At 43.4% G+C, this 27,682-nt stretch overlaps 2 protein-coding genes across 4 annotated transcripts in view; one reads left to right on the plus strand and one right to left on the minus strand.

Moving 5' to 3' along the window:
• LOC148525157 (relaxin receptor 1-like) overlaps nucleotides 1-5,248 on the plus strand; it is a 433,734-nt gene extending 428,486 nt beyond the window's left edge. For both annotated transcript variants that reach the window (XM_088471159.1, XM_088471158.1), the window contains 2 exons: nucleotides 264-479; nucleotides 4,414-5,248. In XM_088471159.1, coding sequence (XP_088327285.1) covers nucleotides 264-479; nucleotides 4,414-4,601 — 404 coding nt within the window. In that variant the 3' untranslated portion in view covers nucleotides 4,602-5,248. The remainder of the gene's footprint in view (nucleotides 1-263; nucleotides 480-4,413) is intronic.
• Nucleotides 5,249-7,281: 2,033 nt separating this feature from the next.
• The window catches only part of LOC148525159 (stAR-related lipid transfer protein 13-like), a 44,605-nt gene continuing 24,204 nt past the window's right edge, over nucleotides 7,282-27,682 (minus strand). For both annotated transcript variants that reach the window (XM_088471160.1, XM_088471161.1), the window contains exons 6-13: nucleotides 23,147-23,306; nucleotides 22,673-22,871; nucleotides 21,355-21,565; nucleotides 20,851-20,965; nucleotides 16,158-16,379; nucleotides 10,847-11,064; nucleotides 9,564-9,740; nucleotides 7,282-8,963 (exon numbers count right to left, since the gene is read on the minus strand). In XM_088471160.1, coding sequence (XP_088327286.1) covers nucleotides 8,846-8,963; nucleotides 9,564-9,740; nucleotides 10,847-11,064; nucleotides 16,158-16,379; nucleotides 20,851-20,965; nucleotides 21,355-21,565; nucleotides 22,673-22,871; nucleotides 23,147-23,306 — 1,420 coding nt within the window. In that variant the 3' untranslated portion in view covers nucleotides 7,282-8,845. The remainder of the gene's footprint in view (nucleotides 8,964-9,563; nucleotides 9,741-10,846; nucleotides 11,065-16,157; nucleotides 16,380-20,850; nucleotides 20,966-21,354; nucleotides 21,566-22,672; nucleotides 22,872-23,146; nucleotides 23,307-27,682) is intronic.

The raw sequence follows: 27,682 nt of genomic DNA on the forward strand, positions 1-27,682 counted from the left end.
CATTCAAAGCCTCAAGATTTATGGTTATCACTTACAGCTCTCTCTGATATGCGTAGCAATTTTAATTTAGCAATTAAAAAAGAAATGCTCAGCAGCAATGGAAGATAATGGTGTTCCCTTACTTTCCATGAGTTTGTATTGTAGATTTTGATTATGTGATGAGAAGAGGATTATAATACTCATTAAAATTCTGAAGCATAAACAATTTCTAAAGGACGACAATAGTGCTAAAACACCATTACTCCCACTTTCTCTCTCGCCAGGACTGAACCTGCTAGCGTTTATCACCATCGTCTTCTCCTACAGCAGCATGTTCTACTCCATTCACAAGACAGGGGCTAAAACAGCAGAACGGAGTGTCCTCTCCCGTGAGGTCACCATAGCCAAGAGGTTCTTCTTCATAGTGTTCACTGACGCCCTCTGCTGGATTCCCATATTTCTGTTGAAGGCTGTTTCCCTCACCGAGGCAGAGATACCAGGTGAAGTAATATACAACCATATCAGTTCATCTCTGGTTCACTCATGAATTTAGCAAAAAAAAAAAGACACCAATCTACATTAATACCAACATTACTCAAGTAAAATTATCTTTATTTTGTTCTTGGCAAATCAAATTAACCCTGGATTTAGAAGTGTTAAATGTGTTGAATGCAATAATGTAATTTTATTTTCTTTAGAGGGACAGAAAGATTAAAGTCTGCACATGAGACAAGATCTTCAGAGGGTTAATGAATTGTCAAAATCTGCATATTATTGATATAATTTGGTTATGAAGTTACCTTTCACTTTTTATATTACAAAATTCACTTCTGCTACTCCCCATTTATTCCACTGTAAAATATATCACTGAACGTAGGGGGGCTGAGGCAGAGTTGGACGTACATCCGTATGCAGAGCATATCTTGCGTGTTCTGCCCCTGGGCACGTTCCAGAACTGCGCACACTACAGTGTCACTGAAAGATGTGCGGTTGTACACATTTAGATCACATCTACACTTACGGTTGAAGAGGCATAACCAGGGGTTGGGTATGGGAGACAGACAGTCAAGATGCCAGCCGTCAAAACACTGCGGCATCCCGATGCTCAGAATCCCGACAGGGGCTCCGTAAGTATACTAATACCACTTTTATACCAAAGTTCTGGGTCTGACCCGGGGGTTGGAACAAGGGAGCTCATTCAGACCTGCTCGCTAAGATGCATACGCTCGCTGCTGCCAATGGTATGCATTGTATGCATGCATCGCAGTGCACATACCTTAACGAAAGTTTACAATGCATTCGCTGGCTGCGCATAGACAGCCCAGCAGAGTGAGTGACAGGGGCTGGCCATTAAAAACGGGGGAGTGTAGGTGCAAATGCAGGCGTGTCTGAGCATCTCAACAGTGTTTTAGAGGTGTGCATAATTAAAAGACAGCATCATAGTACACGTCACCTGGCTGGTTTTTACACTGAAGTGCATGCGGCAGGGTATGGTCAACCTCAATCGCTGCGATAGCATCCGATGTACCGATGGTTGCATAAACTTCCTGGACATGACGTACACAAGAGGGAATCTTAACACTGGCTGGTGGGTGTCTGCATACACATGTGATCGCTCTCTAAGAAATACTGGGTGTGCTAATGCACTGCCTACGCAATTTGCATACACATTATGCGAGCGATCGCATTTAGCGAGTGGCTCTGAATCAGGCCCAAGGTTCCAATCCGGATCAGACCCGGAACTTAACCCTTCCAAATTGTGGCGCTGACCCAGGATATTCCAGAGTCGGCGCCGTTCACCCCAGAGCTGGGTCTGCAGTGACCAGGCTCTTCCAGTGTTGCAGTGGACGCTTGGAGATAATGTCATTTCCAAGCGCCACCGAAGCCGGCCAATCGGACGGCTTGCAGCACGTTCCAGGTCTTCAAGACCAGATCGCACCATTTACACTGTAGGGTAGCACAGGAATGACACGTGGCCAACCCTGCAAAGTACAGAGTTGGATCTGCATCAACGCGGGATTTAAAAAAAAAAAAGTGTAAAAGGGGTATAACTCTCCCTCCTTCACCCTCTAACCCTTACTTTCTGCACCCTAGCCCTGCCCCCCCCCCCTTAGTGCCTAAACCTAACCCCCCCCACCTCTGAGGTGCCTACCCCACCCTGTCCGCAGCCTAACACTAAACCATCATCGGCATCTCAACTGATGTTGACATTCCGGCGCCAGTATTCTGGCCACAGGTCGTGAGTCCAGCTCCAGGATTTCGACAGCTGGCATCCCGTGCACTGGCCAATTCACTACATCTAGTAACTAGGCTATAATGGGGCACACTCAGTAAGGTAGAGTTCAGTGAGGGTGACAGTTATGAATAGTTGGACATAAGTGTAAATACATCTGGTTAGAGGCATATCTTTTGAGGACTAGTATAGGGTATAAGCAGGGCCGGTTCTATGCATACACATGGTACGCAGCTGAGTAGGGCGCCACATAGTGGAGGGCACCTTGGCTGCCACCATGCTAATTTATTATTGTGTAAAAACAGAAGGCAGCGGGCCGACTGTGTCTCTGTGACACAACTGCACCGCACGTGTAGTGCTTACCGAATGGAGTTCGGTCAGTACTGCACAGTGATGAACACACAGCCAGCGGCTGTGTGATTGCTTTAATTAGCAGCCAATGAGAGTCAGACAGACTCTCATTGACTGCTGCGCCCACTGCCGGAGCTCACTCCTGAGCTCCATCTTCTGGCTCCCGCAGTGGGTAATGGGAGGGACGTCATGACGTCTCTCCCATAATGCAGACGAGCCGGCCTGGGAGGACGGACGGAGGAGCAGGGATTCAGGTAAGTGCGGTTTTTTACATGCGTGTCTGCTGGGGGTGGGGGACACCACTACTCAACGCTGCGGGGAACACTACTGCGGAGGGGACTACTACTGGGGGCACTGCATTAGTCGGGGAGTACTACTGGGGACTACTACTGGGGCCACTGCATTTGGGGGGGGGGGGGGGGGGGACTACTGTGGGGGAGGCTACTACTGGGGGCACTACTGGGGGGGATACTACTGTGGGCATCGCATCGGGGACTACTACTGTGTGGGGACTACTGCTGGGGGCACGGCGACAACTACTACTGGGGGGGCTACTACTGGGGGCACGGCATTGGGGGACTACGACTGGAGACACTATATAAAGGGCACTGCATGGGGAGGGAGGGGACTACTACTGGGGGCTCTTTATAAAGGGAACTACATGGGGGGTAACACTGTTGGGTGCACTGCATAGGGGGGGACTACTACTGGGGACACTGCATAGGGGGACTACTACTGGGGGCACTGCATAGGGGTCTTACTACTGCGGGCCTGCATAAGGGCGACCACTACTGGGGCCACTGTAGAAGGGGCACTACTGGAGGCCTGCATAAAGGAGACCACTCCTGGGGCACTGCACAGGGTGGACCACTACTGGGGACCTGCATAAGGGTACCCACTACTGGGGGCAATGTATAAGGGGAACTACTGGGGGCATGTATAAGAGGGACCACTAATGGGGGCATTGTATAAGAGGGACCACTAATGGGGGCATTGCATACTGGGGGTACTGTATAAGGGGCATTATTGGGGGGACTGCATTAAGGTGCATATGGAATGGAAATGTTCCCAGAGTGACGAGAAATACCCTAGGTTAGGCCACTGCCGCACTTAGAATGGGCGGCGGCCCCTTGCTTGTAAGGAGCGACATGACGTCAAGTCGCAGGCGCAAACAACAAGGCTAGGGATGAACTACACATTGGAGCTGCAGCCCATGTTTTAGAAAGATAGGCGCTGGTGTACATAGTCTTTCCTGCTGCGGGCTGAGGCAGAGGTACCACCTGTCTGGGCCACCAGTGACGCTGAGGTGGGCCCCATCGGAGGGGATGCAGTGCAGCCAGGTCGGCCCTTTACTTACTGCTGTGGGTGGCTGCTGTGTGTGAGAGATAGAGAATGGGTGACTGCTGTGTGTGTGACAATGTCTGGCTGCTGTGGGTATGCAAGACAACATCTGACTGGTGTGTGTGTGACAATGGGTGACTTCTACATACCTGCATAATAGCCATATCTATCATCAGTAAAAAAAAGCGGGTAGACCCAGGGGCCTGTGTTCCCCGCACACCCTGCACCCATTATAGATACGCCCCTGTGCACACAACTCTGCATATAGTTGAATATGTGTTTTGTTTTACATGCATGCAATAAGGAAGCATATACTGTCCACCTCTGCTATCAGGCCCTTGGACATCCAGAAACTACAGTATTTTTATTGGATTGTGGCTGTGCAGGGATTTGGGGTTACAGCAGAGCTATGGAAGGTGTCTGTAAGAATGACTTACCTGCTACAAATTAGACAAACTTTAACATTTTCTTTAGGCAAAATAAATAAATAACTTTCTCTTGATTTCCAGGCACCATTACCTCCTGGGTTGTGATCTTCATTCTGCCAATTAACAGTGCGTTGAATCCCATCCTGTACACACTAACAACCTCATCCTTTCAGGAAAAGCTAAAGCAGTGTCTGCAAAGCAAAAAACACCAAATGCAAGAGTCTGGGAAAAGCTTCACTCTGGTCTCTATAAACACCAACACCGCCTGACACTGACAGTATTGTATGCTTGCACCGAGACTACATAACTCTTGAACACTTGTTGGACCCCTGCGGTACCAAAATGATTATTTAATAGTTGTGCCTTTTATAAATCCATGGTTATCAGTCCAGAGGGAGTGCAGGAACACACAATCATCTGGTGATGGATTTTGGGGCGACGCCACATGACATGTAACTGTGCCTTTCAGTCCTAAAGCTATAGGTTTTAGGACCATGCTGCTTGAAGGCACCTTGCCCTTTCAATTGTGATGTTGTCTCCTATTACCAACGTGGACATTAAAATGCCAGAAGAAACCTACGAATAATTGGCTTGTGCAAATTTTAAAGATGATGTATATTTCCCCAACACAGATATCAGTAAGGTGAGCACCACACTGCACCAAAGTGTACAGGATGGGAGGATTTCTAGCCTTCACTACAGGTGCGAATGAAATGGAAAAGCCGAACTGCAAAATAATAATAGGAACAATACCTGGAAAAAGAGGAACATTACTACTGGTCACAGGCCAGAAAAGAGTTGCTGAATTTGTGACTCTTCAACATAAATGTCAAGAGTGGATTTATTGACTATATATAGAATATGCTGTAAGGGGGAATATATGTGTACATATATTTATAAATTCCTTATTACAAAACCTGGCGTATTATCAATTGTGACCAATATGTATAGAAGTGGTATGGCCTTTAGTTCACTTTTCTTTATGCTATGAAGAGTTCACAGTAGAACCAATAGTCCCTCCAAGTCATTTACATTATTCCACTTTATAAATAATGACAATGACAGTGTTTTGGTTTGTCGTGTATATACGGGATCTTTCATTCTCAGACCTGTTATTCAGACAGTAGACAAATGAGTAGGTGGCGCTTAGTACACACAGCAAGGGGTAATCTGTATCACTTATTAAAATATAAATTTTACCATGAATAATGATAATACAGGATCAACATTTATAAAACTCCCAGGAGTGGGGATGTAAATTCAACAATATAATTACAATGAAATCACAGTACACAACAAAAGGATAAATCCAAGGATATAAACTGGCTTGTGGCAGACTGCTACCACATAGTGTAACGTGTTACACATGTAACCAACAAGGACTTGAAACCTTATTATTGTAAACATGTAACAGTTCTCCTTGAGTGCATAAATGCCGCTAAAAGGCAACAATTGTAGCAATAGATGATGGTGGTAGCGCGTTCACAGACAGAGCTGGGTGTTTCCAATGCTTCTGAATAAAGTTCAAGCAGTAAGGTGTAACAATGTACGGTGTGGTCAGATCAATAATCCAAAGTACTCACTGTCCTCTTGCGTGCAACACCACTACAGCGGGTCTCACGCTGTGTGAACTATGATAGTGTGAGTATTCCTCCCGGCACAGTGTTCAGTCGTCAAATTCCACGGATCTATACTGACACAGCTCTCGGAGTCTCTCACTTCCACAGGGCTCTCTCACTCCCATTTCAGTGAGGACATCACTGTGGCCGGCTCCGGGCTCTGCTCTGCACGTTAGAGCAGAGCAGGAGTCCGGTAACCGGGGGAGACCCTGGATAACGCCACCTCCAGGTGGTGTTATTATCACAGAGCTTTCCCCGGTATTTTTTCACATTTTATTTTTAGTAACTCTGGTCGGATCACATTTCCCATTACAATTATGGGAAATGCGATATGCTTACTAAAAATAAGTGAAAATTTGGGGTTGGAGTAGAATTTTACGAATTCTACTCCAATTGCTCTTTAGTAACTGTAAGTTATACTAAAATAATGTGAAATGGGTGTGAAAACACCCTTTCACATTATTTTAGTAAAAATAATGTTAATAAATAGATCCCAGAATATCAAGTTACACTATGTGGTAGCAGTCTGCCACAAGCCAGTTTATATCTTTGGATTTATGCTTTTGATGAGTACTGTGATTTTATTGTAGTTATATTGTTGAATTTACATCCCCACTCCCGGGAGTTTTATAAATGTTGATCCTGTATTATCATTATTCATGGTAAAATTTATATTTTAATAAAAGTGATACAGATTACCCCTTGCTGTGTGTACTAAGCGCCACCTACTCATTTGTCTATTTCCTACTATTGTTAGAGGTTTGGCAAAGCCTCTGGTTGGTGTGCAGCATTGTATACAAGTAGGGGAGTGAGACTTATACACCGCTACTGGCGCTTGGGCTATTATCTGGTTTTTCTGTTATTCAGACAGTGCAGAAAACCAGGAAGGGAACCATGTAAATAATAACAGAGACATAACATCACATACAGGCAGAGAGTTTAGGATGATTTTGGCAGGGTGCTTAAATTACAGGGAATGGGGGCTTATCAGGAAACTCCTAAGCATTCTGCATAATTGCTCCCATACCTGTAAAACATGCAATTATATAAATGATACATGGCTAGCATGCCGTGCCACCCAGCTAGAGCCATCGGTTACAAAAGTGTGAAGTAAACAGGCAACAAAATCTTTACGTTTCACTACAGTTGCAATTCAATACCCGCTTTTAAGCCATAATTGCTGGACACTAATTTTCTCAATTGCACACACACACATATATATATATATATATATATATATATATATTATAACACAAGTATAGAAGTTACCGTTTTCTAATGTTGCAATTCCCTAATGATGCCGGGAAACAAAGATCCGAACCACAAGTTATTTTGGGGAATTTTATTATATTTTCTTTCAATAAAAGCAAATTATATTACAAAACGTCCCTTAAATAGAAACACTGATAGGAAACTGTGTTGAGTCTGGCACAGTAATTTGGTGACATAACGATACAAAAAAGAATATATTATAAAATTTCTTCTGTACATTTATATAATATCAGTCACCTTTAGACATATTATACTGAAGAGAGAGGTACTGAAGTGTCCCCAAAGTCAGGAAGTTAAGCTATGAATTCATTGAGTGGAATGGAACCACATCATTGTGCATATGCGTGAAGGTCTGTCCTAGTGCTCTCTGTATAATCATATAGCATTGTATTATTAGGACTCCTTATTGCAGCACCGCCTGGTCCCATTAAAGATTAAATGTCTACAGTATCTTTATTCACAATCACAGAGCAGATTATGTCCAAATCAACTTCTGGATGTTCCTCCTCATAGAAAGTGCAGAGAAACCGCAATCACATAGGAAAGGGTCCTATTCATAATAACCCTGACCAGTCACACATCCTTGGGGCAGCAAACACCCACACAGTGAGATCAGTTGCAGCTTTGCTATTGCTGCACTGCCAGCACGGAGCAGCTCTCAGTGTTTTTCAGCCAAGTCACTAACATGTAATAACCCCACTTTTCCACAAGTCCTTGCAAAACGGTTCTCAGAACCTAGAGGTGTACACATTTTAAAATAAAAAAACAAATTCTACTGGTAAAAAACATGGATGATCTTCTAGTGATTCCGTTTTGGATTTTAATATGGGCAGAGTTGACAGCTAACTGTAATAATAATAAAATATATATGTACCCTCCTCAAATAATTCTGATGGTTCACTGAAATGTTACCTCAAGCTACAATCAATTTGATTTTCACAGGATCAATATGGCAGTCAGCATGCTGTACATTGATCTGTTTTGCAAACCTGCTGTCCAGATTTAAGATTCCCTTAAAACAAGACAGTCAGATTCATGTTATGTGCTAACTGTAATCCAGTTCTACTCTCAAGCAGGCATTATAAATATTCCAAAACACATTTACATCACATCACACTAGCTTCCTCCAAAGTTTAGTACTCAGGTAAGTCACACGCCATACGCAGTCTTTCATTCTGAACATACAAAAACCTGCTTACTGGCATCACAGAGTCAAAAGAACATACACAAAAAAAGAAAACACAAATAATACTGATCTTTGTTAACGTCTTCCTGACTAGCAGCGCAAAAACCTTGTGTAATTCGTGTCTTGCACAATACTGCAGTGACCTGTGACATCCTCTAATGCAGCATGTTGCTACACAACCAAAGGATGCATGAGGCCATTGTTAACATCTTACGTACTCCTGGTCTTCTTCATAGAGGTGTATGATCACTTATTAGGATGGACTGTAAGTGCAGTCTGAAAGCCTATTAGAGCCGATTACTCTAGTTGGTATGGCACTACACATCTCGACAGAAATGTCCAGGAAAGGTGAAGTCTCTGCCAACAAGTGATTCTCAGAGATTTAATACATCTTGTTTCTTGATGGCACATGCACTCCTCAGAGTTTTCCGAATGTTTAAAGCTTTGTTTCTGGCCCACCTGGACTCAGAGGAGGGAATGAGTTTCGGATACGGACTACCTCCATTGCACAGAGATGTTTAAATACCTTGTTGTACCAGTCAGGAGATCGCCCCCTGCAAACAAAAAATAAAAAAAAAATGTGGGTAAATAGGAATTATTTATTTTATGTGAAATTAAGTGCTCATCATAGTATTAAACTCAAGTATTCACCATGTGTAAAACAATTTACTCACAAAAAAGGTTATATTACGTAATGACAGCTTTTATTAATGTTTCTATGATATGTTTCTACCATTTTGTGGGCACTCACAGGGGCGATTCAATTTAACGGGAGGGACGCGATGTGCGGTTATGGAATGGCACATTGCATGCCACATAGACATGCGCAGGGCAACTTGCGATGTTGTGGGGGTACTGTAACTGGCAGACAAGTGCACAGCCAACTACCGCAGCAATACTTGGAGGCACATCGCCAGTAATTGAATTCCACAAAGAGAGTGACATTTTACCAAGTGATTCAACAACTTGGAAAATCAAACTTACATTGACAAACTTTGAATATGTACCTCGTATAAATTGAAAAAAAGTGTGTAGATAAATTAATCTGAGGCAGTTTCAGCGCTCTAGAAAGCAGGTAATCTAGATTATGATTTAGAATATTCAAAGTTGAAGTAAACACTGTATGTATTGTATGAGGCTTTAAAGTATATTACCTAAGGTCTGTTCTGCAGATGTAGGTTAGCTTTGACCGTCCCATCCCACAAGGTTCCATTAGATATTGTGAGCTCATAACTACAGCCTGGACACCTTCATCAGGCTGGTCTGTGGCATGGTCGATTGATGTGGAAACCAACACACAGCCTCCCCTAGGAAGGTCCATGCGCCATTTTCTATAATGAAGAGGAAAAAAAAAAAAAAGAGTCATCAGTAAAAGTAAATGAATAGAAGAAAAATAAATTATATACTGTAATTCAATGGACTAAACTGTGTTAGATCAGTCAGTTACAGAGTATTCTATTGTACATACATGATGTTTTCCAGGGAACGGTTTATCAGTCTGAAATCAATATGCTCATGCGTGGCAATAAATAATTCTGTCAGCTTAGTGCATTTCTATTTAATAGACAACATGCTAAAAACAGCAATATATATGCATTCAGTATGATTTACCGCTGGCAGCGGCATCCCAACAGAGGAGGAAATCCTGATCGTCCTAAAGGTAAGTATAGCTAATTTAATTTTACCCCCTAACCTTCCCCCCTGTGCCTAACCCTAACCTTCCTCCCGTGTCTAACCCTAATCCCCCCTCTAAACCTAACCCCCCCTTCCCCACGGCCAAATCCGATGTCCCCCGGGGGGGTGCCTAACCCTAACCTCCCCCCCCGGGGTGCCAACCCTAACCCCACCCTTCCCCTAGCCTGACCCTAACCCGCCAGGGGGGTGCCTAACCCTAAGTCCCCCACGGGAGCCCTAAACCTAACAACCCCCCCCCACGTGCGGCTGTCCGCGCCCGGCATCCCTTCGATCGGGATGCCGGTCTTCGGGCATCGGTAAAATGACAGGCGTCTAGATTTAGACTCCTGTCATGTAACACTCGCCGGGATTAAGTAGTCTGGAAGCCGGCAGTCAGCATTGTGTCCGCCAGCTTCCCGTACGTGTACGATATTTCTATCTATCTCTCTATCTATCTCTCTATCACACACATTATATATACACACATTTATATAAACATATATACATACATGCACACACACACCTGCGCGCACACATAAATTTCATAAAAGTTCATGTATACTTTAACAATAGGCAACACATCACTGCATAAACTAACTATGGTTTATTGAGAAATATATAATTGCGGATATTTTTCATGTAAAGAAACACAGGTTATGTTGCACTACTGAAATTAACATGAGAGAGGTGTAGTTCTCATTGTGTCCTTGCTTCATTCACACAAAGACATTTCACAAATGAGATGATATAGGTTATACCGTACCGTAGTACTAAGAATTGCCGCTGTGGGTGTGGAGCCATGCTATCTGTCACATAATGGAAAAGCTCTGTGTTCTGTTCAAGGGTTTCTACGACCTTGCTCTGCAGAAGGTCTTCATCCCATAGGTGGCGCTCTCTTAAAACACGATGAAGTAATGAGGTTGGTGGGGCTTCTACTTCAGTGGATACTTTCCATAGACGCAAAGGATTCCCATCACCAACCTACAGAGAAAGAGGACAAGAAGTATTAGGGAGATTGTATTACCTTACCACTAAAGAGAATACACGTTGCTGGGCCAGTTTCTCAGTTTACATAAAGGTGATGCCACTGATGTACAATGTACTCAAAAAAGGAGATTTATGTGCTTACCCGTTATATCCTTTTCTTTGATTCCATAGGGGAAACAGGCTTTACGCTGTGTATAGGTTGGTGGGTTGAAGTCTGGGTACCACATGGTTAATCTTGTTGACACAGCACAGACTCCCCCTCCCTCTATACCTCACCCCCAGCCACAGGCACCTCAGTTTAGTTAACAAGCCTAAAGCCAGGGGCGAAAAGGAGGAGAAGGAAGCCGGTACGCACTCAGGTCCATACACACAAGAAATGTGAACAGGAGAACCGGAAGCAGAGCAAAGCCCCGGCAGGTCAGATGCGTCAGGTTGTGTCCCCTATGGAATTAAAAAAAGGATTTAACAGGTAAGCACATAAATCTCCTTTTCTTCTTCCTCCATAGGGGACACAGGCTTTATGCTGGGACGTCCCAAAGCTATTCCCTCTAAGGGCGGGGACGCTCCTGGGCTGCGCTGAGAACTCTTCGCCCAAAAGCTGCATCAGGGAAGGTGAAGGTAACGGTCAAAAGAATAGAACTTTAGAAATATATTGGCAGAGGACCACGTGGCCGCTTTACACAGCTGTTCTGCATAAGCACCATGCACCACTGCCTACGAAGTTCCCACCGACCGGGTTGAATTAGCCCTCACCACGGCCGGTGCTGGAATATCCGCCGCCGCATAAGTGTGGCGAATAGTCAAACGGATCCATCTGGCCAGCGACTGCTTAGTGAATAGATAATAAGAGACTGCTTAGTAGCCGGCCAGCCCCATTTGCGAAAATCATACAGGACAAAGAGAATCTGTCCTAGACAAGTCCTTTGTCCTTTCCACGTAAATCCGGAGAGCTTGCACGACATCCAAAGAGGTCTCCTCCAGTGAGAAATCCGGAACCTGTAAAGAAGGAACCACAATCTCTTGATTGATGTGGAACCTAGAAACAACCTTAGGAAGGTAGCCTAGTCATGTTCAGACAGCTCTGTCCTGGTGAAAGATTAGAAACGGAGTGCAACAAGACAATGCGCTAAAGTCTGACACCCGTCGGGCAGAGGCTACGGCAAGGAGAAAGACAGTCTCCCAGGTAAGGGCTCAAAAAGCGAAGACTGAATGGCTCTAAGAACCAGGGACAAATTCCAAGGAGCCACCGGTGGTACAAACAGGAGTTGTACGTGGAGGACACCCTGAAAAAAGTTCCAAACCTCAGGCAACAGCGCAATCTGCCTCTGAAAGAAGCAAGGGGGCCCCGCCTACAAAAAGGAGAGGACTCGAGAAAGTCTGAACGACCTGGAGTAAAGATCCCTAGCCGAACACCAATCAAAGTAAGTCCTCCAAACTCTGATGGTAAATCCTAGCTGAAGAGGGCTTACGGGCATTGTGCATAGTGTTAATGACAGACATGGAGAACTCCTTAGCTCTCAAGACAGATGTCTCAAGAGCCAAAGCGAGACGGGCCAGATCCGGATGAAAGCACGGGTCCTGAGATACAAGATCTGGCCGCAGTGGAAGGCGCAGAGGAGCATCGACAGAGAGGCCCTATAGATCCACGTAACACGCCCTCTGCAGCCAATAGAGAGCCACTAGGATCACGTGCCACCCTCCAACTTCAATTTGAAGAGGACCAGCAGAATTAGAGCGATTGGAGGAAAGATGTATAGGAGCGGAAAGGTCAACTGAACCGCCAGAGCATCCACCAGAAAACAACCTGAATCTCTGGTACGAGAGCAGTACCTCAGGACCTTGTAATTGTGTTGAGATGCTATCATGTCGATGTCCGGCAATCCCCAGCGAAGTACCAAGAGATGAAAGACGTCCGGATGTAGGGCCCATTCACCCGAATGAATGTCCTGGCGACTTAGGAAGTCCACTTCCCAATTTTGTACTCCGGGAATGTAAAGCGCAGACTGTGACAGAAGATGCCTCTCCGCCCAAAAAGGAATATGTGGCTGACTTCCCTCATTGCGGCACGACTGTGAGTACCGCCCTGATTGTGTATGTAGAAGACAGCAGTTGAGTTGTTGGACTGTATCTGGACAGGGCGACCCCGAAGCAGAGGTAGAGCCCAACACAGAGCCCTGTAATCCACTCTGAGTTCCAGAATGCTAATCGGCAATCGGAACTCCCTAGCTGACCACTGTCCCTGGAATGTCTGCTGACAGAACACCGCTCCCCCACCGATGAAGACTTGCGTCGGTGTTAAGGAGGATCCAGTCCTGAACCCAAAAGGGACAACCCCTGGTCAGATAGGACTCCTGGAGCGAACACGAGAGGGAGTGGCGTACCTCCAGAGAGACAGCATTCGTCTGAGACATAAATGGAATTTGTCCCACCGGGCTAGAGTCTCCAATTGGAGAGGCCAGGAATGAAACTGGGCATACTCCACCATGTCGAAGTTGGAGACAGAAAGCCCTGAATCTGCATGCAAGAGTGAATTGACACCCAGCGGTGATGCAGAAACAAACGAATCTTGGACTAAGTCCCGAACCTCGTCTGTCAGGAGGAACACCCGTTGAGCCCTGGAGTCCAGTAAGGCCCCCAAATGCACCATTTCCTGAGAGGGAGTCAGAAAGGATTTCTTCCAATTGATGACCCATTCATGAGCCTGGAAAAGATCCACTGTGACTCGGACGTGCTCCCTGAGAATTTCTGGGGTCTGGGCCAAAAGAAGCAAGTTATCCAGATAGGGAAAAATTTGGACTCCCTTGCTCCGAAGATGATCTTCGTGAAAACCTGAGGAGCCGTGGAAAGTACAAATGGCAAAGCACGAAACTGGAAATAATGCTCCTGGACCGCAAAACTGAGGAAACGCTGGTGACTGAGATGGATGGGAACATGCAAATAGATATCCTGGATGTCTAAGAAAGCCATGAAGTTCCCCGACTCCATGGCTAATATAATGGAGCAAAGCGATTCCATTCAGAACTTGGGATTCTCTTGAGAGATTTTAGGTTGAGAATTGGTCGGAAAGACCCGTTCGGCTTCCAGACCAGAAACAGATTGGTATAGAAAAGCCATCATAACTTTTTCTGATGGCTTGAGCATTCTATTTACCTTGACAAAGGTCCCGCATGGAATCGAAACATCGGCTATAGCCTGAATATTGTGACACTGGTGGTATGTAACCAATAAAAAGAACTGTTTACCGAGATGGTGAGTGCCCTCTCAATTATATATTTTTTTGTGTACATCCTAAGTCACTTTAATATGGCCTGCCTTTTTCCCAATTCCTAAGGGTAGTAAGAATTTGCAGTGATCCTGATGATGTTAGATTTCAAATTCACAAAATGATGTTAAAATTCCTGTCGAGGGGTTACCACCGCACTTCTCTTATCAAGGCTAGAGACCGTGCACTGATGGTTAGCCGTAAAGATGCACTGGTACCCGTTTCACCAAAGAAATTAGAGAACAACATAGTTTGGACACAAACGTATACGGATGATAGCAAACCCCTTATGCAAGCGGCTAAGGCTATGTGGCCTATAGTAGCCACTGATAAACAGATCCCGTCAGTGATGGGATGCTCTATCCTACCGTCCTTCAAACGGGGGAGAAACATTAGAGATAGGGTGGTACATAATGACATTAGTCATTTTTCAATAGACCAGCCGATTCATTTCCTTACTCGCAAGCCAGGCAATTATAGATGCACAGGTTGCACGACGTGCAGCTTTTTAGAAACAGGTGACAAATTCACCCATCCTAGATCAGGCAAAATTTTTCAAATTAAGCACCCACTGACTTGCTCGAGCAAATTTGTAATTTATTACATTAAGTGCCCTTGCAGTTTGCTATATATAGGGAAGACGACACGCCAGCTAAAAGAACGTATGGCGTTACATCGTTCCAACATTAGGGCAGCACTGGATGGCAAGAGCTGTGACCAGCCGGTCGCACGCCACTTTCTACAGTTTAAACACAATCTGTCGAGCATTAAATATAAAATGATTGATTGGGTGCCCCCTAGTATTAGGGGTGGAGATAGAGGCCGCATTCTGTTACAGAAAGAGGCCAAATGGATCCATATTTTGCAGACTGTACAGCCTTTGGGTCTGAATGAAAATCTATCTCTGACATGCTTTCTGTAATCATACTGTTTTTTGTAATTATGCCGTTTACTTTAAATGACGCTCTTACTGTATTTTACATGTTTTAGCTATCTTCCGTTATGCTTCAGCATGCGTGTAACATTGTACATATGCAGCTGGGGGATGACTATCTATAGATACTTCACCCCTGTGTACTGTCTGCTCTATATTGTTTACAGCTATGTTACAGCAGCAGTATTGCGGTGATTGTTCATCGCATAGTTAATTCTGTGAGTCAGTTTCCCCTCTCTGTTGTCAGGTTGCTATGGTGATGGCACTGGGTGTTTTCTGACCACGCCCCCAGGCCCTCTCTGATGATGACATCAGCTTGGGCCACAGCTGGGGATTGTGGAGGTGACAGCACATGGGTGAGTTATCTGCTATATATTGCACTGTTTTTTATTATATGTATGTCTTGATAAAAGCATTAAGTTGCTGAAACGTTGACAGCATTTCTGGTTTGACCTAATTTATTTATATCTGCTGCATAAGTCCCATTGAGTGCCCTCTCTCTGTATATATATATATATATATATATATATATATATATATAATCAGACTATTCTGCTAGCTTACTACTAATGCAAATCTATCCTGTTGGACACTGTCGGGGGGTTGAGTAGTCATTTTGGTAGATATGACGAAGTTGGAGTGTGCAGGGCCTCCTAGCAATTGTTTAAGGGACCCAGACACTTCTAGTTATGCCCCTGGTGACATCACTAAAAAACAAAGTGTCTAAATGATGTGACTGGTTGCTGTTGAATGGTTAGACATTATCTAATAAACTGACAAAATTACTTTTTCTAATGTCTACAGTAAAAATGGTGCTTTGATCAATAAGAATCCACATACAAACAATAAAGAGACACACACAGACTGTAGCAATAGTATTCGCTAAGTCACCTTTTTGCACGACAGCTCTGTATTCTCAGGGCCAGACATGGTTATCCAACCTTTAAAGCGTTCTGCAGACTCCTGGAGAAAACCTTGGATGATGTTGTCCAGAAGCGGAGAGAAATCCCTGGCTTCTCCTACTGAACCTGCACAGAGATCATCCAGAGACAAAGGCTGAGCATCGGCAGCTACATAGGAGTTCCGGGACTGTAGCATCATATCATGAGGGATCTACAGAACAGAGAATACATAGTGTCACAAGGCAGGAAGAATCACTTTCAGCAGTACGGTGAAACAGTGGATTGTTTATTCACTTCAGCTTAGCAGCCACTACACAACTAGCATCAAGTCTGGTATTACCACAGGTCACAAACATCATACAAGATGAAGCAGCAACAGTACCAGGTTTGCCACTCTGGCTTACAGACAGCATGAACAAGATCTGTGGGTATACAATCGGGAAACCGGCTGCCTTAATACCGGCAGCCGGCTTCCCGACTGTCATATCCCGGCGAGGGTGAAATGCCGGGCGTCTATATCTAGACGCCTGTCATTTCCCTGATGCCAGGAGACAGGCGCCCAGCATCCAGATCGAAGGGATGCCGGGCGCCGCGAGCTGACAGCCGTGGGGGGGGGAGGGTTAGGTTTAGTGCACCCGGGGGGGACTTAGGGTTAGGCACCCCCCTGGGAGGGTTAGGGTTAGGCTAGGGGGAGGGAAGGTTAGGGTTAGGCACCACCCGGGGGAATTAGGTTTAGGCAGCAGGGAAAGGGGGGGATTAGGGTTAGGCACTTGGAGAGGAGGTTAGGGTTAGGCAACCCTAAGGAGGGTTAGGGGGTTAGGTTATACTTACCTTAGGGACGATCAGGATTTCCAGCGCTGTCGGGCTTCCGCTGCCGGGCTCTGCTGATCTGTCGGGCTGCCAATGCCGGGAATCGAACTGCCCTCCATGCGGAAGCCGGGATTCCATACCTATTCCGATCTGTGAATCTTCCAGGTTCTGACACCCTAACACTAACCACCATTCCCAGCCTATCGCCTGGCCAGCAAAGCCTTAAGCCCAGCTCACAGATGGTGCCGATTGTCTGGTTGGGAACCCCAGCACACTGCAAAACCTGGACTGGACCTGATTACCTGGGTATAGGCTGGTTATCAAGTGGTGAGTATTGTCTCTGTCTTGTGGCACTGTGGCCTCCCTGCCACAATAGGTAATGTGATTATGCATCCCTGGCTCCCCACATAACTGGTCCCAATGTAGGACAATATAATTGTATAATAAATGGATAATTATTTTGCAAACTTTGATAACCTGAGCAGAAGATACGAGTCTATGCAATGGGAGATGTTGGTACATATAAACTTTATAAGGACAGCATGACAGACAGTAAGAGTAAATTACTGCTAGTGTACTACAGGACTGTAGATCCTATATGTATACAGTGCATCTGGAAAGTATTCAAAGCGCTTCACTTTTTCCACATTTTGTTACAGCCTTATTCCAAAATGGAATAAAATCATTTTTGTCCTCAAAATTCTACAAAATGTATTCTGCAGCAGAACAATGACCCCAAACATACAGCCAATGTCATGAAGAACTATCTTAAGGGTAAAGAAGAACAAGGAGTCCTGGAAGTGATTATATGGCCCCCACAGAGCCCTGATCTCAACATCATTGAATTGGTCTGTCTGGGGTTACATGGAGACAGAAGGATTTGAGCAAGCCTACATCCACAGAAGATCTGTGGTTAGTTCTCCAAAATGTTTGGAACAACCTCCCTGCCGAGTTCCTTCAAAAACTGTGTGGAAGTGTACCTAGAAGAATTGATGCTGTTTTGAAGGCAAAGGGTGGTGATTTGATTTAGATTTCTCTTCTGTGCATTCAGTTTGCATTTGGTTGATAATTGATAACAGACTATTATTAACACTTCTATTTTTGAAAGCATTCTTACTTTGCAGCATTTTTTCCACACCTGCCTAAAACTTTTGCACAGTACTGTATATAAAATAAATTTTTAAAAACACTATTGGTATGAAGATTATTTAAGTTCTAAACTAGCCACTAATGAAACCAAAACATTAGTTAAAAAAAGGACCTGTACATTGGGTTCAGTAAGAATGAGTGTTTATACTTCATGCCTCGAGGCCTATCATTTATGTGTGTAGTCATTTAGGGCCAGATGGATCAACAGATTTTTTTGAGAAAAAAAAAAGATAAAAAGGACTTTCCTCTAATTTTCACTATAAATAAGTATCTTGGGAATGAAAGTCTATCGCTATAAATGTTGCCATTTTTTTCGTTCAACTTTGATTTTCACTTTTTTTTTTTTTTAATTATTTTTCTATTGAAAATGATTGGAGACCCTTATGTATCATTGTTTTATTGTAAATTTGCTATGAAACTTATTTTTCCCGTCATATTTTGCTGGCTTTAATTGTATTAGGGCATCATAGATCTTGCTGTAAAATTTATTTTTTCTTGTGTTTTTGTGAAATAAAGTATTAATTTGTAATCAAAATGACCATAGGATAGAGAAAATATAAATACAAATTATATATATATATATTAGGGATGTGCAGGCTCGGATAGGTTCGAGTTTGCACGTGGAGTTCGGATTTTTCCCTCCAAAAAAACGGAACTCAGAACGAGGCAAAACGTCATCTTACATGGACGAACATCATCATTCCTGGGCAAAAGTCCAGGAATGATGATGTTCGTCCATGTAAGATGACGTTTTGCCTCGTTCTGAGTTCCGTTTTTTTGGAGGGAAAAATCCGAACTCCACGTGCAAACTCGAACCTATCCGAGCCTGCACATCCCTAATATATATATATATACACATACACACACACACACATATACATATAGTACCAGTCAAAAGTTAAGACACACCTTCTCATTCAATGGTTTTTGTTTATTTAAATTATTTTCAACATAGTAGATTACTACTGAAGACATCAAAACTATGAAAGAACACATATGGAATTATGTTGTAAACAAAAAAGTGTTAAACAAATCAAAATATGTTTTATATTTTAGATTCCCCAAAGTAGCCCCCTTTTGCTTTGATGACAGCTTTGCACACTCTTGGCATTCTCTCGATCAGCTTCATGAGGTAGGCTCCTGGAATGGTTTTCCAACAGTCTTGAAGGAGTTCCCAGAGGTGCTGAGCACTTGTTGGCTGCTTTACCTTCACTCTGCGGTCCAGCTCATCCCAAGCCAGCTCAATTTGGTTTAGGTCGGGTGATTGTGGAGGCCAGGTCATCTGATGCAGCACTCCATCACTTTTCTTCTTGGTCAAGTAGCCCTTACATAGCTTGGAGGTGTGTTTGGGGTCATTGTCTTGTTGAAAAACAAATGGTGGTCCCAGTAAGCTCAAACCAGATGGGATGGCATGGCGCTGCAGAATGCTGTGGTAGCAATGCTGGTCAAAAAACAGAACTCAGAAGGAGGCAAAACGTCATCTTGCATGGGCAAACATCATCATTCCTGGACAAAGTCCAGGAATGATGATGTTTGTCCATGCAAGATGACGTTTTGCCTCCTTCTGAGTTCTGTTTTTTTGGAGGGAAAAATCCGAACTCAACGTGCAAACTCGAACCTATCCGAGCCTGCACATCCCTAGTTAGCACAAGCAGCTTCTACAAGTCTGCCTATTTCCTGTGAGCGAGTGCGGGTGTATCTGCATGCAAAACGTTACGTTACAGTGTCAGCGGCTGTAACACTGTAATGTAGTGTTTAGCATGCAGATACACTCGCAGTCACACACAGAACATAGGCATGCTGCATATGTTCTGTGTGTGCTATCTCGTAGCATCGTTGTGTGAATAAGACGCATTTGAAGGTAAAAAGACGCTCTGCGCTACCGAGTTACACTGAGCTCCTGCGTTGTGTTGACGCGACTTGTAGCGCACGGAGGATAGATGTATGTGGGCACATCTGTATGCAGTTTTCCAATTATCTAATTCGAAAACTAAAATGCAAAAATTATCACAACTAAGGGGGTTTATCACATTCCCATTATTGCTGATATTACATGATACATGAAACAATAAAAACATGGCGATAAATACACGATGTCTGACGGAAAGAAACAGGATGTTTCCACATTTTTTTTTACATCAGCCCCTATATGAGTAAAGTAAGCAGACTTTACAAGACGTTTCTCAGCAAATGCCTTTACCAAAGAAGTGAAAATATATTCTCATTAAGCTCATTGTGAAACAACTGCTAGCACTATCATATTACAGCATAGTACAATGCAGCAAAAGAAAAAACATTTTACGGCAACAGTTCTGCTTATTAAAATACAAATTCAACAATATATTTTCCAGCATCTATAGTACCAGCACATACCATGTGTGAAATGGTGAAAGGCATTTACAGGTCAGAGCAGAGGCATTAGTGATGGGTGTGTGTTGTGAGGCAAACCGTTTCCATAACAAATATCGGGGGAAAGTTTCCATAACACCTATCTGGGGAGGGGGGGAGGGGGGATTATGCAAGTTATTTACTCGTTATGTTGCTGGGACAGTCGATGGAGGAACAAGACTATTGTTACGCTCTCCTCCTGCATACATGTTGGTCCAGTGCCTTTTTCACTACACACTTTCCAAGAAATATATATTTTGTAGAAGCATAGGGAACATAATTCTGAAGGAAAGGGCTGGGTACATGGAAATGGCTGTGTGCTTCCACACACTCACCTGGAAAAGTTTCTTGCATTCAGTGATCATGTGGAGCAGTCCTTGTGTTGCAGCCAGGTTCTCACTGAGGTCCTTATGATCTGGTTTTCCAGATGCTCCTCTCTTCTGCATGATCCTGCAGGAAGACCCAAAATAATGATCTCAGACAGGTTTACAAAAAGAATTTTAGACAAGCTTGTGATGCGACAGAGCAAGCGTCATGGAGAGTGCAATACCTCAAGCAGCCTTTTGCATTAACATGTCTACACACTACTGAGGGATATTTTGCAGCCAGGCATGTGTATGTAATTAGATCATGCAGTTTCCAGCATAGGCCAGGTCTGATACTCAACACGCACACATCTTTCCAACACATCCACAAGATGAAGTAAATATCTTATACTCCAAATTCTTAGCATCAGGGGTATTTGACTACTATAAATTAAGTGGTCTAGATAGTAAAGTAACCGATTAACTTAATGCTTGGGTGAAATCTTCTGGAGCTATTATTTCAGCAGGCCGTACCGTGGTGAGGTGGTCTCTTTCTTGGAGATGTTGAGATGGAAAACAGAAGGAGCCAGGCACACCGCCAGGTTCCCAGGGGTCATCTGGTTCTCCTGAGCAGAGGAGATGTCACTCAGAAAATACAGTAATGTTTGTAACACTTCTCTATTCTCATCTGGCATCAGCAGGATTGCGGCCTGCACAGCGCGCAACCTGTGATCCTTGGGCACATCTGAAAAAAGGGCACAAAGAAGAGCTTGATTTGAAAGGAGAGCATCTCAATGCCTTCACAATTATTCCTCACATTTTGTTATGTATACTATATATTCTACCCTTTGCCCATTAAACAAGAAAATATCTCATACCCTGCGTAAGTGAAATAAATTAACCCCTTTGCCATTGAGGCTTTTCTCCCCCCCTGTGCGGAGACTATTTTGGCAGTTTATGGGCTGGTCGCATACTACCATAAAGATCAGTCATTTGTTTATTGAATTCTCATACATATTATACCTTGTCCTGTTTACCTTTGAAGTATGAGAAAATACAGTGGCCTTTGTTTGCTCATTTCTCCGGTCACAGCAAAAACATACCTACCCAAAACTGCTAAAAAGTTAGTTTTTGTAATGGATATGTGTCATCATTATTATCATTATTATTATTATTAGCTATTAAATAATAACAATACTAATAATAACTAAAAGCAAAATGTACAGCCAAGAAATGTTGCTACTTTGCACCAACTTGAATGAAATGCATAAAACGTGTATACCATTTTGACAATTGGACAAACTGCAGCATCAGATAAAGGGACAATACCTGTACCATTATGTTTAATAACTTCTAAGGGGCTACATAATTTGAAACAGTGGACTCTCTTTTCCAAACAAGGGTACTTGAGTCTCTGGGTTCCTGGAAGGGGAAGACTGTCTGACGGTATCTTGTCATAATGTCGACGTCAATAAATGTGGTCATGTTCATTTTACATGTCTACAGTACATTTTACTGTTCTATGTAGGTTTAGGGTAAAGCATAAATACTAAAAAAATTTAGATCGACATTTTGACCATGTCAACATTCAGAACATTTTGGTGTCGACATATCATACCACACCCTCCTGACAACTAAAATATTTTTCTGCAGTCCAAGGTTGAGTGTGAAGTTTACACTACTGGACACATAACATCACTATTCCTCTATTCATTTTAAAACAGCAGACAAGTCTGCTTTACCAAGTTGTAAGGTGTTCATTTGTCCCTAAAGACATTGCCACAAGTGTACCCAACTCTTACAGGACAACATCTATACAGACCGTTCTTTTGCAGTAGCAAAATATGCTCACATTGGTATATTTGTAGGAAGGTGTCCGTCAGCTTGCTGGTAAAGATGGGCTCCGGCAGGTCCCTGAAATACTGCTTCAGTAGATCTGCTACATCATATGCTGACTGCCCCACATAGCTGACATTGTATGGCGAGGACTCATTCATCTGTCGCAAGGCCTGGATTCGGGACTTCACACCAGATTTTCGGAAGATCCCCACCTGGGACACCAAGAATGTAGTTAACACAAAGTGATGGATCAATAGTACTGAAAATGAAAGCATCCACACTGAAGCAAAAATACGATGTACACAAGTTTTCTAGGCCACACAGTACGTTTGTGTATCATAAGACCACAAAACACACTCATCCTTTTTCTGGGATTGTCTAAAAATGAAAGTAAAATTGGTCAGGGAGAGACATTCAGCATTACCAACATGAACGGGATGTTGCCACATATGTAACGTGATAAACAAGAGCCCTGGTGTTCAAATACCTGGTCCAAACACTGGCTGCGGATATAGCGCATAGCTTGCTGGATACTCTGCGGAAGTGGCTGACCCGTCCTTTGGACGTTTATTATTGGAGGAACCCCGAACACGGCTCTTCCTTTATAGTCTGGGACTTTACTTCTCTTCATAAACTTGGGGACAGTCCTAAAAATAATATAACACGAATGTTCATACAACCAGCTTGATAAAAAGGTCATTAAATAATTATACAATAACCTGAAATTAAATAAATAGTTAATCTGTCTCCCAAGCTTTCTTGTGGACTTGTGACAAAGGTGGAAAATATAAAATACATCTGAGTATAAAAACACTGAACTAACAGGTCACTAATTATTGATCAGGAAAAAATTACACCTCATTGCTAAGAATTAAAGTCTTCAGATAGGAAACGCCTGTGTATTTTAAATGAGAAATCTGCATGCAAAACTACGTTCATATTAAAGTTAAAATGCTCAGGGACATGTCCACTTGAATGCAAATTTTTTAAAATCCCACAACGCAAGTTTTTCCCGCAGCCGAGAGGTTTTTCCTATTCAACTGGCAGCAAATTTCAGCCGCAGTAATTTCAATAAGAGTTACCGCTGCTTTTTTGTTGCAGCTTCAGAGCCGGTGCAAAGTTGGGAGAAACCCAGATTTTGAAAAGTTAAAATGTTGGGACTTAGGGGCTGATTCAGAGATGGACAGATTTACATAGCCACACACAAGAGGCTGTGCAAATCTGTCCATCTCACATGCAAATGCAGAAGGAGGTGTCAGACACCCCCTTGCTGCATTTGGGATCCCAGCACTGCGACCGATGTTGCAGGCTGGGATCACCATCTCTACCTATGGTCGCGACGATTGCTCTTTTGGTCAGGATCCCGCAGCCTGGCTGATGCGTGGTCACACAAGAGGCCAAAAATCTGCATATGCCGACGCAGACCCTTGTCTCGTCCCTCCCAGAAAACCGTACACGGACATGCCTCTGTTTCCGAAAACGGCAACCAGGCACGCCCCCCACTTCGCCCCCCAAATGCTGCAGCATGTCAATCATGCTGCGGCTTGGGCGTCTGCGAGCAAGATCGTAGGACCCATTCTGCACATGCGCAAAACGGGTCCTTCGCAGGCACAGATCCATCAACATCGGAGAGGTGCGGTCATCCTCGGGTGAACGTACATCTCTGAAATCAGGCCCTTGGTTCAGAACCCCTGGGGCACCACCCCCTATTGATCATTTAGGTAATTTGAAGTTTTCAATTAGCCTAATTAGGCAAATAATGACATAACGAGATAAGGCTCCCATACACCTACAGACGGATTGCCAGATACTGCGATCGGAAACGCCGATCCACTGGTCGTAAATGCCGACCGGCGGCCATCGATGTTCCTCGATCCGTCGGAGGATCGGTGAAATTCTCCATATTAAATTTCACCGATTTGCAAATTTTATGCACCTCAAATTTAACTATTTATTTAAAAATGGAAAATGACTTCCTTTTTAAAAAAAAACAAAACAAAAACGCAATAATCTGCCACTTTACTCATTTTAAAATCATTTTAGGGCAGTAATAGACATCTATACTGTCACCCATTATTTGACTTTTTTTTTAGGATACAGGCTGATCTTCCCTTTTTTTTTTTTTTAATTTCTGTCATGTTTTTGCTGGAAAAATTCTCGTGCCTAATTTTTTTTCAGTTGGATAGCACGAGACTAGGGAGCGTTCATACCTGTGGTAATGAAAAATTGGGTGCGATACCCACGTTAAATTTTGCAGGAAAATCTTTGCATTTAATTGGATATGCCCCTTAGGTAGACAACACTGATAGTTATAGTGAGGAATTTGAATGGCCCATTGTTCAATTACTGCAGATATCTTTCAAGCAGTACCTGGACAAATACATGATTTATTAGTGACTAGTCTTATCTAATATTACTAAATATTGTATGGAAAAAAACAGTGTGGGATATCCTGCTCTTATAATAAATTCAAATAGGTACATTTTTATTTTAACATATAAACATTATTAGTGTATTCAATTTGTTAGGAGCTCTACTCACACACCCATAAAAGGCAGAGACATTATACATATAGGGGTGTCTTTATTCTGAGTGCACTTATAATATTTATACCACTAAAATGTTCAATGTAAAATTAATATATCAACTTTTATTTCTTATCATTATTAATATTGTTAATTACTGTATGAATTCTATAGTGCAGTGTTCCCAAACTCATTCCTCAGGGAGCACTAACAATGCATATTTTCAAGGTCTCCTCACAGAATCACAAGTGAAATAATTATCTCCATTTGTGGATTCATGGGCATAACTACCAGGAGTGCAAGGGGTGCAGCTGCTTTGGGGCCCAGAGCTTTAGGGGGCCCATCTTCCTTGTCAAAGTTACATGTATTATATACATGTTTCACTATTGGGTGGTACATAGGGGCCCTCACAAGCTTTTCCTATGGGGCCTTCAAATACCTAGTTACCCCCTTGAGTGGATGTTTTGAAAATGGGTCGGCCAGTAATGAATACACCTGTACACCAACTAGGAACAATGGAAACCATGCACTGTTAGTGCTCCCTGGGGAATGAGTTTGGGAAACACTGCTATAGCGTGTAATACCATCTACCTGGCCTGGTGATGAATTATAGAATTTAGGCTACTTATCTCTGGCCAGTATAATGAGAATTATAAGTATTGTATATTGCGATTTGTAAGCATCCTCAATCTTGTTTTGTAAGTATACACTGTTGGGTTTAGAAAATGTGCTCTTTTTCAGCATTTCTCAAGCTCAGTCCCCAAGGAACCTTAACAGAGCATATTTTCAAGGTATCCTCTGGAATAATTAGTACCACCTGTAGATATATTGTATTAGTCAAACAATACACCTGTGTTCCAGCTAGTTTATCATCTGGAAAACATGCACTGTTAGGGTTCCATGAGGACAGGGTTTAAGAAACAAAATAATAAAAAATTATTGGGCCAGTCCTGTGCGGCAAGAACAGAGGGCCAGATTCAGACCTGCTCGCCAGGAAGCGTTCGCACGCAGCCAGAGGATTTTTGCTTTGTGCGCATGCGTACACATCACAGTACGCACGAACCAGTGTGAGCGATCGGGAAGCGTACGCTCGCCATGCATAGACTGCCCAGCACAATGAGTGACAGGAGAAGCAGTTTGTGGGTGGTGACAGGGGCACACCACTAAAAACGGGTGAGTGGAGATGCGAACGCAGGCGTGCCTGAGCGTCTTAACGCCGTTGCAGAGGCGTGCATAATTAACAGGCAGCGTCATAGTACACGTCACTTGGTTGTATATCACACTGAAGTGCTCGCAGTGGTTGCGTTAGGGTATAGTCAACCACAAGCGCTGCATTCGCTTCCGATGGTACTCGATGTAGCGATGATTGCATACACATCCTGGAGATGACATGCGCAATTAGGCGTCTTAAGACAGGCTCGTGGGCATCTGCATATACAGAGCAATCGCACGCCAAGACATAGTGGGCGTGCTAATGCCTTGGCGTGCAATCGCTTGCCCTGCCGAAATTTGCATACGCATCTAGCGTGCGAACGCAACTAGCGAGCGGATCTGAATCGAGCCCAGAGTGCCAAATCCATCACTAATCTGTGATATATTAATGTTTCATTTCTCACCACTAGAGGGCAATAGGAGACAATTATTTGAGGAGCTTTAAAAGCATAGCAGCAACATAACAAGCATAATGCAGGGTTTCCCAAAATTTCTCCTTAAGGCATCCTAACAGTCCAGGTTTTAAGGATATCCATACTTATGCACAGATGGTATAATCAAACCGACAGATACTAATAAGTCATCCTTAAAACCTGGACTGTTAGGGTGCCTTGAGGACTGTTTTGGAACCACTGACATAACGTGTTAGCAATTGCTATGTTGGTTGGGTCTGTACATTATTAGCACAGCAAACTTATTTTCAAACTCAAATATATTTAGCTTTAAAAGAAACATATCTATGCAGAAAGCCTTGTGTTAAAAAGGGCTCATAGCCTGGGCTGTGTGTCATTATGACAGGGGGCACCTGCGCCATGGGTTTCCTTGCTATTGTTTCAACAGACCAACCTAGTGCTGGTGGAGGCGTTGCACGAGGACTCACTTTTGGGGTAACTATTTCTTTTTTTTTTTCCCCCAACATTAAAATGCCAGCTATTATGATTTTGATTAGGGTGAAATGCATTTCATATGATATGCCAACTCACATATCACAAGTGGCTGCATCATTGTTTAGAGGCATGGGGTTTATGTATGAAGCAGTGAAAAGAGTGAAGTGGACCAGTGGAGAAGTTGCCCATAACAACCAAGCAGCTTTGAGGTAGCATCTATCAAGTACAGTCTATAAAATTATAGGTATAAGCTGATTGGTTACTACGGTCCACTTCTCCACTCTTTTCACTGCTTGATACATCAACTTCTAAGCATTATACAGAAAAAGTGCCCAACCGTATAGGAGGCCGCAGTGAGCACAAGTGGAGAGACCGACTCTTGTAGGAAAGCTTTCGGCA

Source organism: Taudactylus pleione, unplaced genomic scaffold (genome assembly GCF_031769625.1).
Source record: "Taudactylus pleione unplaced genomic scaffold, aTauple2 ptg000111l, whole genome shotgun sequence".
Classification (NCBI taxonomy): domain Eukaryota; kingdom Metazoa; phylum Chordata; class Amphibia; order Anura; family Myobatrachidae; genus Taudactylus; species Taudactylus pleione.